General features: G+C 51.3%; 1 protein-coding gene across 1 annotated transcript in view; it reads right to left on the bottom strand.

Annotated features, from left to right (window-relative positions):
- Nucleotides 1–9,554: 9,554 nt before the first annotated feature.
- The window catches only part of LOC144612350 (thrombospondin-3-like), a 61,805-nt gene continuing 60,222 nt past the window's right edge, over nt 9,555–11,137 (bottom strand). The window contains exon 23 of the mRNA XM_078431925.1: nt 9,555–10,125. Coding sequence (XP_078288051.1) covers nt 9,555–10,125 — 571 coding nt within the window. The remainder of the gene's footprint in view (nt 10,126–11,137) is intronic.

Below are 11,137 nucleotides of genomic sequence, written 5' to 3'. Positions count from 1 at the left end.
GGCGGCTGTGGAGGCCACGAGTCAGTGGATATTTTTAAGGTAGAGGTAGATAGATTCGTGATTAGTACGGGTGTCAGAGGTTATGGGGAGAAGGCAGGAGACTGGGGTTGGGAGGGATAACCCATGACACCCGTTCTAATCAAGAATTTGTCTATCTCTGCCTTAAAAATATTCACTGACGGCCTCCATGGCCCTCTGTGGCAAATAATCCCAGATTCACCACCCTCTGACTAAAGAACTTCCTCCTCACCTCCTTCCTAAAAGAACCTCCTTTAATTCTGAGGCTGTGACCTCTGGTCTTAGACTCTCCCACTAGTGGAAACATCCTCTCCACATCCACTCTATCCAAGACTTTCACTATTCTGTACGTTTCAATGAGGTCCCCCCCCCCCCCCCGCCCAAATTCTTCTAAAACTCCAGCGAGTACAGGCCCAGTGCTGACCAACGATTCATCATAGGTTAACCTACTCATTCCTGGGATCATTCTTGTAAAACCTCCTTTGGAACCTTCTTCATAGCCTGCACGTCCTTCCTCAGATAGGGCACCCTAAGGAACAAGAGTGTGCACAACTTACCTGAAGCTAAGAACTTCCGAGCCTGTGTATATTGCGCGGAGCGAGCAGGTGCTGCATTTATAAGCCTTGTCCATCTGGAACAGAAGTTTAACAGTGGGTTTACAAACCGATAACAGGGTTAGGTTTATTATAATGTGTACCAAGGTTTAGACAATAGACAATAGGTGCAGGAGGAGGCCATTCGGCCCTTCGAGCCAGCACCACCATTCAATGTGATCATGGCTGATCATTGGCTAAACTATTCAGTTGCTTAGAAACGTAGAAACAAAGAAAAATAGGAGTAGGCCGTTCGGTACTTGTGTAGATTCACCACCCCCGAAACTGATAATGATGAGATGGCAACGGGGATCTTATGAAACATATAATATTATTAAGGGATTGGACACGTTAGAGGCAGGAAACATGTTCCCAATGTTGGGGGAAGTCCAGAACCAGGGGCAACAGTTTAAAAATAAGGGGTCGGCCATTTAGAACGGAGATGAGGAAAAACTTATTCACTCAGAGAGTTGTGAATCTGTGGAATTCTCTGCCTCAGAAGGCAGTGGAGGCCAATTCTCTGAATGCATTCAAGAGAGAGCTAGATAGAGCTCTTAAGGATAGCGGAGTCAGGGGGTATGGGGAGAAGGCAGGAACGGGGTACTGATTGAGAATGATCGGCCATGATCACATTGTATGGCGGTGCTGGTTCGAAGGGCCGAATGGCCTCCTCCTGCACCTATTGTCTATTGAAATATACAGAATAGTGAGCGGCTTGGATAGAGTGGATGTGGAGAGGATGTTTCCACTAGTGGGAGAGTCGAGGACCAGAGGGCACAGCCTCAGAATTAAAGAACGTTCTTTTACTAAGGTGATGAGGAGAGATTTCTCTAGTCGGGGGTGGTGAATCTGTGCAATTCTTTGCCACAGACGGCTGTGGAGGCCAAGTCAGTGGATTCTTTTAAGGCAGAGATAGATAGATTCTTGACTTGTACGGGTGTCAGGGGTTATGGGGAGAAGGCAGGGGAATGGGGCTAGGAGGGGGAGATAGATCAGCCGCGATTGAATGGCGGAGTAGACCTGATGGGCCGAATGGCCTAATTCTGCTCCTATTCCTTTTGACATGACCTCTGGCCTCCCCTCTAGGCTTGTTGCACCTGGAAAGTTACCTTTCTTCAAAATATTCAGCAACACGACCTTTGCTGTCCTCTACGGTAGAAAATGATCAGCCATGATCACATTGAATGGCGGTGCTGGCTCGAAGGGCCGAATGGCCTACTCCTGCCTGACTCTATTGTCTAAAATTCCACAGAGTCGCTCCCTCTCGACTGAATATGCCTCTCCTCACCTCCCTCTTAAGATCACGCGCCCAGCAACCCCAGACTGTGACCCCTGGTTCAAATATTCTCCCATCCCAATCCCCCTACACCCAGGGGGAACATTAACTTCCTCATCCAGTCTGTGGCCCGGTCAGAACGTTGTCATTGTCACCAAGATAGAAACATAGGAGATAGGCGCAGGAGGAGGCCATTCGGCCCTGTGAGCCAACACCGCCATTCCAATATGATTGTGGCCGATCATCCACAATCAGTGCCCCGTTCCTGCCTTCTCCCCATATCCCTCGATTCCAGTGGCCCCAAGAGCTATATCCAACTCTCTTGAAAACATCCATTGAATTGGCCTCCACTGCCTTCTGCGGCAGAGAATTCACAACTCTCTGGGTGAAAAAGTATTTCCCACATCTCAGACCTACGTAAATGGCCTACCCCTTATTCTTAAACTGTGACCCCTGGTTCTGGTCTCCCCCCTGGAACTACAGCCAAAACTACACCATAGCGCCACAATTTTAGGCCCACCTTACTCACCGTCGTCCCTTTGGAAGTTTCATTGAAATCGGTGTTATATTTTTTAAGTTATTCACATTTTAAAGTTTAAATCTATCTCCTAGGGAGGGATGGGGGGAGGAGGGATGGGGGAGGAGGGAGGGGGAGGAGGGAGGGGGAGGAGGGAGGATAAGGGGCGTTGAGGGGGATGGAGCGGGAGGAGGGGAAGAGGGGAGGGGGGGAGGGAGGGCATAGGGGGAGGGAAGAAGGTGCTGCACCAATGCAGGAGAGTTTTGGACCCAACGGGACCACTTGGACTAGTATAGATTAAGATTAGCGCAGTTTTTCCCCCTGTTCTTCCGGGCTAATGAATGCAATCCTGGCACGCCTAATCTCTGCTGATGCATCAATTGCACCATCCTGGGAAACAGTCTGGTGAACATTTGTTACACTCCCTTGCTGGGAGGCCTCTCCTGAATTAGGGAGGTGATACCGAAACTGCAGATAGCACTTCAAAGGTGGCCCTACCCTCAAAGCCTTGCACAACTGTCAGTCAGGAGTCCCTGCGAGGATGTTTCCACTAGTGGGAGAGTCTAGGACCAGAGGTCACAGCCTCAGAATTACAGGATGTTCTTTTAGGAAGGAGGCGAGGAGAGATTTCATTAGTCAGAGGGTGGTGAATCTGTGGAATTCTTTGCCACAGAAGGCTGTGGAGGCCAAGTCAGTGGATATTTTAAAGGCGCAGATAGATAGATTCTTCATTAGTACAGGTGTCGGATGTTAAGGGGGGAAGGCAGGCGAATGGGGTTAGGAGGGAGAGATAGATCAGCCATGATTGAATGGCAGAGTAGACTTTAGTTTGGAGATACAGCACGGAAACAGGGCCGACCAGCGATCCCTGCACTATCCTACACCCACTAGGGACAATTTTTACATTTACCAAGCCAATTAACCTAAAACCTGTACGTCTTTGGAGCGTGGGAGGGGAAAGAGAGGGACAGAGGAACTATCTGAAGTTAGAGAAGTCAATGTTCAATCCGCTGGGGTGTAAACTACCCGAGCGAAATAGGAGGTGCTGTTCCTCCAATTTACGCTGGGCCTCACTCTGACAGTGGAGGAGGTCGGACTGGGAGTGGGAGGGGGAGTTGAAGTGCCGAGCCACCGGGAGATCAGGTTGGTTAAGGCGGACTGAGCCAAGGTGTTGAGCGAAACGATCGCCGAGTCTGCACTTGGTCTCGCCAATGTAGAGAAGTTGACCACTAGTTGCACAGTTGTACAACTGCAGTTGTACAGGGCATTGGTGAGACCACACCTGGAGTATTGTGTACAGTTTTGGTCTCCTAATCTGAGGAAAGACATTCTTGCCATAGAGGGAGTACAGAGAAGGTTCACCAGATTGATCCCTGGGATGGCAGGACTTTCATATGAAGAAAGACTGGATAGACTCGGCTTGTACTCGCTGGAATTTAGAAGATTGAGGGGGGATCTTATAGAAACTTACAAAATTCTTAAGGGGTTAAACAGGCTAGATGCAGGAAGTTGTTCCCGATGTTGGGGAAGTCCAGAACAAGGGGTCACAGTTTAAGGATAAGGGGGAAGTCTTTTAGGACCGAGATGAGAAAGTTTTTTTTCACACAGAGAGTGGTGAATCTGTGGAATTCTCTGCCACAGAAGGTAGTTGAGGCCAGTTCATTGGCTATATTTAAGAGGGAGTTAGATGTGGCCCTTGTGGATAAAGGGATCATGGGGTATGGAGAGAAGGCAGGTATGGGATACTGAGTTGGATGATCAGCCATGATCATATTGAATGGCGGTGCGTACAGGCTCGAAGGGCCGAATGGCCTACTCCTGCACCTATTTTCTATGTTTCTAGTCTTCCTGTCTCCTACTACATCCTATCTTTGTCCCGCCCCCTCCCCTGACATCAGTCTGAGGAAGGGTCTCGACCCGAAACGTCACCCATTCCTTCTCTCCTGAGATGCTGCCTGACCCGCTGAGTTACTCCAGCATTTTGTGGTCTACCCCAATAGTATGAATATTGACTTCTCCGTCTTCAAATATCCCTTGGTTTCCCTCTCTCTCCATCCTCCACCCCCACATCCCAGCACTCCGGCTAGTTTGACTGTCCTCTATCATTTTATCTGTTTGCTTTGTTGTTGCGTTCTCCTGGCAAACAATGAACTATTCTAGTTTCCTTTCCAGGTGAGACAGAGGTTCACCTGCACCTCCTCCAACCTCATCTATTGCATCCGCTGCTCCAGATGTCAACTTATTTACATCGGCGAAACCAAGCGCAGGCTGGTCGATCGCTTCGCTCAACACCTGCGCTCGGTCCGCGTTGGCCAAACTGATCTCCCGGTGGCCGAGCACTTCAACTCCCCCTCCCACTCCCAGTCTGACCTTTCTGTCATGGGCCTCCTCCAGTGCCATAGTGAGGCCCACCGCAAATTGGAGGAACAGCACCTCATATTTCGCCTGGGCAGCTTGCAGCCCAGCGGTATGAACATCGATTTCTCCAACTTTAGATAGTTCCTCTGTCCCTCTCTTCCCCTCCTCCTTCCCAGATCTCCCTCTATCTTCCTGTCTCCACCTTTATCCTTCCTTTGTCCCGCCCCCCTGACATCAGTCTGAAGAAGGGTCTCGACCCGAAACGTCACCCATTCCTTCTCTCCAGAGATGCTGCCTGTCCCGCTGAGTTACTCCAGCTATTTTGTGACTATCTTTAGTTTAGTTCAGAGGTAAAGTGCGGTAACAAGCCCTTTGGCCCACCAAGCCCACGCTGACCAGCAATCCCCATACTCTAGAACTATCCTATGCACTAGGAACGATGTACAATTTTTACCAAAGCCAATTAACCTACAAACTTGTACGTCTTTGGAGTGTGGGAAGAAACCGGAGCTATTGAGGGCGTGCAGCGTAGGTTTACTAGGTTAATTCCCGGAATGGCGGGACTGTCATATGTTGAAAGACTGGAGCGACTAGGCTTGTATACATTGGAATTTAGAAGGATGAGAGGGGATCTTATCGAAACGTATAAAATTATTAAGGGGTTGGACACGTTAGAGGCAGGAAACATGTTCCCAATGTTGGGGGAGTCCAGAACCAGGGGCCACAGTTTAAGAATAAGGGGTCGGCCATTTAGAACAGAGATGAGGAAAAACTGTTTTAGTCAGAGAGTTGTGAATCTGTGGAATTCTCTGCCTCAGAGGGCAGTGGAGGCCAATTCTCTGAATGCATTCAAGAGAGAGCTGGATAGAGCTCTTAAGGATAGCGGAGTCAGGGGGTATGGGGAGAAGGCAGGAACGGGGTACTGATTGAGAATGATCAGCCATGATCACATTGAATGGCGGTGCTGGCTCGAAGGGCCGAATGGCCTTCTCCTGCACCTATTTGCTATTGTCTATTGTCACCCGGAGAAGACCCACGCAGGTCAGACACGAATCACTTCGTGGCATGAACAAGGCTTGCAAAGGGTGCATCGGTAGAGTTGCTGCCTCACAGCGCCAGAAACCCGGGTTCCATCCCGACTACGGGCGCCGTCTGTACGGAGTTTGCACGTTCTCCCCGTGACCTGCGCGGGATTTCCCAAGACCGTCGGGTTTTTTTGGTAGGTTAATTAGCTTGGAGTAAATGTAAAAATGTCCCTCGTGTGCATAGGGTAGTGTTAATGTGCGGGGATCGCTGGTCGGTGCGGACTCGGTGGGCCGAAGGGCCTGTTTCTGCTCTGTATCTCTAACATAAAAAACCTCCTCCAACAACAGCATACCCTCCCTCAGATGTGAGGCAAATGATATCTCTCAATGAAAGTCAGCGTGCAGGTACAGCAGGCAGTGAAGAAAGCTAATGGCATGTTGGCCTTCATAACGAGAGGATTTGTGTACAGGAGCAAAGAAGTCCTTCTGCTGTTGTACAGGGCCCTGGCGAGACCGCACCTGAAGTACTGTGTGCAGTTTTTGTCTCCCAATTTGAAGAAGGACGTCCTTGCTATTGAGGCAGTGCAGCGTATGTTCACCAGGTTAATCCCCGGGATGGCGGGACTGTCTTATGAGGAAAGATTGGAAAGACTGGGCTTGTATTCGCTGGAGTTTAGAAGGATGAGAGGGGGATCTTATAGAGATGTATAAAATTATAAAAGGACTGGACAAGCTAGATGCAGGATAAATGTTCCCAATGTTGGGGGGAGTCCAGAACCAGGGTCTTAAGAATAAAGGGGAGGCCATTTAAAACTGAGGTGAGGAGAAACTTTTTCACCCAGAGAGTTGTGAATCTGTGGAATTCTCTGCCACAGAGGGCAGTGGAGGCCAATTCACTGGATGAATTTAAGAGAGAGATAGATAGAGTTCTTGGGGCTAGTGGAATCAAGGGATATGGGGAGAAGGCAGGCACGGGTTACTGATTGTAAATGACCAGCCATGATCACAATGAATGGCGGTGCCGGCTCGAAGGGCCAAATGGCCTCCTCCTGCACCGATTTTCTATGTTTCTATGTAATACTAGACCAAGTGGACCCGTTGGGCCCAAATCTCTCCTACATTGGTGCAGCACCCTCTCCTCCCTCCCTCCCTTCTCTCCTCAACCCCCTCTCCCCTCTCTCCCCCCTCTCTCCCCCCTCCCTCCCTCCCTCCCCCTCCCCTCCCTTTAAACTTTAAAATGCGAATAACTTTAAAAATATAAGACCGATTTCAATAAAACTACTTGCATTATCACTAAAGTGACAACGGTGAGTAAGGTGGGCCTAAACATTGTCGCGCTATCCTGTACCGTTCTGGCTGAAGTTCAGTCACAAACAAGATAACAAACGAGAGTTTTAGCATACAGACATTCCGAAAAGTACTCGTACTATTCCAAACATCGTGCAGCCAGCTGAGGGAACATTCTCATGCCGGTCCATGGAGACTCTAAGGGATCAAGTCAAACCTTAATCAGCCAAGTGCGTTAGAACTGAGATGAGGAAAAACTTTTTCACCCAGAGAGTTGCGAACCTGTGGAATTCTCTGCCTCAGTTGGCAGTGGAGGCCAATTCTCTGAATGCATTCAAGAGAGAGCTAGATAGAGCTCTTAAGGATAGCGGAGTCAGGGGGTATGGGGAGAAGGCAGGAACGGGGTACTGATTGAGAATGATCAGCCATGATCACATTGAATGGTGGTCCATTCAACTCCAGCATTTTGTGAATAAATACCTTCGATTTGTACCAGCATCTGCAGTTATCGTCTTATAGATTTATTCACAAAATGCTGGAGTAACTCAGCAGGTCAGGCAGCATCTCGGGAGAGAAAGAATGGGTGACGTTTCGGGTGGAGACCCTTCTTCAGACTGAAGAAGGGTCTCGACCCGAAACGTCACCCATTCTTTCTCTCCCGAGATGCTGCTTGACCTGCTGAGTTACTCCAGCATTTTGTGAATAAATCGATTTGTACCAACATCTGCAGTTATTTTCTTATACACGTTATTGTCTTATACATTGAATGGCGGTGCTGGCTCGAAGGGGCCGAATGGCCTCCTCCTGCATCTATTGTTTGAGTGATCGCTGCTTCAAAACTCACCACGCCAATGACCTGGCTATTCAATGCCTTGTACGTGACCGAGTTTGGGTCCTCCAGGTCGGTGCTGAAATTGCGGTTGACAATGCGGAAGTTGACGTTGAAGGCGGACGCGGGGGCGAGCGTGGTGGTGCTGGGCGAGCGGCTGGTGGCGGTACTCGGGAGAGTGGCGGTGCTGGGGGAAGCAGTTGGGGAGTCCGTGCTGGCAATGGAGGTGGGGCGGGCCGTGGCCACGGTGGAGGTTGTCGATTCGCCGGTGATTTTCGACGCGGCGGTGGTGGTGGGGGTCGTGGCGCCACCCGTCCCCGTGGCGTTCACGCCAGCCGTGGTCGAGGGAGCCGGCAGCGGTGTGGTGGCGCTCGAGGTTTCGGCGGCAGCGGTCGACCCCGAGACGTTGACCGGGGCGGCGGAAGAGCCGCTGGTGTCACTCGGCGCAGCGGCGGTGGGGCTGGTTGCCGTCGCATTCTCTGCACGGGTCGACGTTGCAGAGGTGGTCGCCGCACTCGGAACCGTCGCATTCGCTGCAGGGGGCGGCGTTGCAGATGCAGTTGTTGCATTTTCGGAGGGGGTTGGTGTTACAGAGGGAGTCGTCGCATTCTCTGAGGGAACGGTCGCATTCTCTGCTGGGGTTGATGCTGCGGTGGGGGTAGTTGCATTCTCTGAGGGAACGGTCGCATTCTCTGCAGGGGTTGATGCTGCAGTGGGGGTAGTTGCATTGTCTGAAGGAACAGTCGCATTCTGCGCCGTGGTCGGTATTGTCAAGGGGCTTGTCGCATTATCTGAGGGAACGGTCGCATTTTCAGCTGGGGTTGGTGTTACAGAGGCAGTCGTCGCATTCTCAGAGGTAACGGTCGCATTCTCTGCAGGGGTTGATGCTGCAGTGGGGGTAGTTGCATTCTCTGAGGGAACGGTCGCATTCTCTGCAGGGGTTGATGCTGCAGTGGGGGTTGTCGCATTATCTGAAGGAACAGTCGCATTCTGCGCCGTGGTCGGTATTGTCAAGGGGCTTGTCGCATTATCTGAGGGAACGGTCGCATTTTCAGCTGGCATTGGTGTTACAGAGGCAGTCGTCGCATTCTCTGAGGAAACGGTCGCATTTTCTGCAGGGGTTGATGCTGCAGTGGGGGTAGTCGCATTCTCTGAGGGAACGGTCGCATTTTCAGCTGGCGTTGGTGTTACAGAGGCAGTCGTCGCATTCTCTGAGGGAACGGTCGCATTTTCTGCAGGGGTTGATGCTGCAGTGGGGGTAGTTGCATTCTCTGAGGGAACGGTCGCATTCTCTGCAGGGGTTGATGCTGCAGTGGGGGTTGACGCATTATCTGAGGGAACGGTCGCATTTTCAGCTGGCGTTGGTGTTACAGAGGCAGTCGTCGCATTCTCTGAGGGAACGGTCGCATTTTCTGCAGGGGTTGATGCTGCAGTGGGGGTAGTTGCATTCTCTGAGGGAATGGTCGCATTCTCTGCAGGGGTTGATGCTGCAGTGGGGGTAGTTGCATTCTCTGAGGGAATGGTCGCATTCTCTGCAGGGGTTGATGCTGCAGTGGGGGTAGTTGCATTCTCTGAGGGAACGGTCGCATTCTCTGCAGGGGTTGATGCTGCAGTGGGGGTTGTCGCATTATCTGAGGGAACGGTCGCATTTTCAGCTGGGGTTGGTGTTACAGAGGCAGTCGTCGCATTCGCTGAGGGAACGGTCGCATTTTCTGCAGGGGTTGATGCTGCAGTGGGGGTGGTTGCATTGTCCGAAGCAACAGTCGCATTCTGCGCTGTGGACGGTGTCACAGGCATTGTGGTCGCATTGTCCGAGGAAGCAGTCGCATTTTCTGCTGTGAGCGGTGTTGCAGAGGCAGTCGTCGCATTGTCTGAAGAAACAGTCGTATTCCCCGCTGTGGATGGTGTTGGAGAGGGGGTGGTTGCATTCTCTGAAGGAACAGTTGTATTTCCTGCTATAGATGGTGTTGCAGACACTGCAGTCGCATTGTTCGTGGTAACAGTTGCATTTTCTGCTGGGGATGGTGAGACGGAGGGAGTCGTCGCATTGTCTGAGGCAACAGTCGCATTCTCCGGGCGAGTGGGCGTCGTTGAAGGAGTGGTCGCGTTGTCCGAGACGCCAGTCGCATTCTCGATGGCAGCTCCAGAGGTTGGAGATGTGCTGGAACTTGTCAATGGAGCAGTCGTTGAAGAGCTGTTTGTGGTCAAGTTCTGGGTCAGCACTGAAATGCAAAAGAAAGCATGCGGATAAACATAACACTATATCAGGGAGTGAAGGAAACCTCAGTTGCCAACTATCTCACTCCCAAATAAGGGACAAGGCGAGTAGGAAATAAAAAACTGCAGATGCTGGTTTAAATCCAAGGCCGAGACAAAATGCTGGAGTAACTCAGCGGGTCAGGCAGCATCTCGGGATCTGAAGAAGGGTCTCGACCCGAAACGTCACCCATCCCTTCGCTCCAGAGATGCTGCCCGACCCGCTGAGTTACTCCAGCATGTTTGTGTCTAAGGGACAAGGTGACGTCACTGCCCCACGCCCCTCGTAACCTCACACAGCCAGCGGCCATGTGCTCCCGCTCCGCCAATGGCGGCCGCCCAGGCCAGGAGGCGGGTTGCTATGTAACCTCCATTAAGCGGCCTCCAGGCCTCCAGCGACCGGGCCTAAAGCTCCCCCCAGGGCCTACAGCCCCCCCCACCCCCCCCACCGCAGGGCCTACAGCGCCCCTAGGCCTAATACAGGATAAGGGCGGTCCCATACTGGACAAACCAATTTAGCCCAAAATACGGGATGCCCCAGCTAATACGGGACAATTGACAAACCTACCTCAGTTCTCCCCCCCCCCCACCTCCCCTCAGCTCACTTTGAGTATTGGAGCAAGGAGGTCCAACTGCAGTCGTACAGGGCCCTGGTGAGACCACACCTGGGGTATTGTGTAGGAAGGACTGCAGATGTTGGTTTAAACCCGAAGATGGACACAAAAAGCTGGAGTAACTCAGCGGGACGGGCAGCATCTCTGGAGAGAAGAAATGGGTGACGTTTCAGGTCGAGACCCTTCTTCAGACTGGTTAGGGATAAGGGGAACAAGCGATATTGATGATGATTATGGAGAGGTAAAGAACAATGAACAAAAGATATTTACACAGCTACAAACACCTCACAATGGCCTGTTTCCTTTATCATCGTCCATCTCTCTCGTTTCCCTTATACCTAAACAGTCTGAAGAAGGGTCTCAA

The sequence above is a fragment of the Rhinoraja longicauda genome, chromosome 44 (assembly GCF_053455715.1).
Source record: "Rhinoraja longicauda isolate Sanriku21f chromosome 44, sRhiLon1.1, whole genome shotgun sequence".
Taxonomy (NCBI): domain Eukaryota; kingdom Metazoa; phylum Chordata; class Chondrichthyes; order Rajiformes; family Arhynchobatidae; genus Rhinoraja; species Rhinoraja longicauda.
The sequence above is the reverse complement of the archived record's forward strand: the minus strand, read 5'-3'. Positions and strand labels throughout refer to the sequence as shown.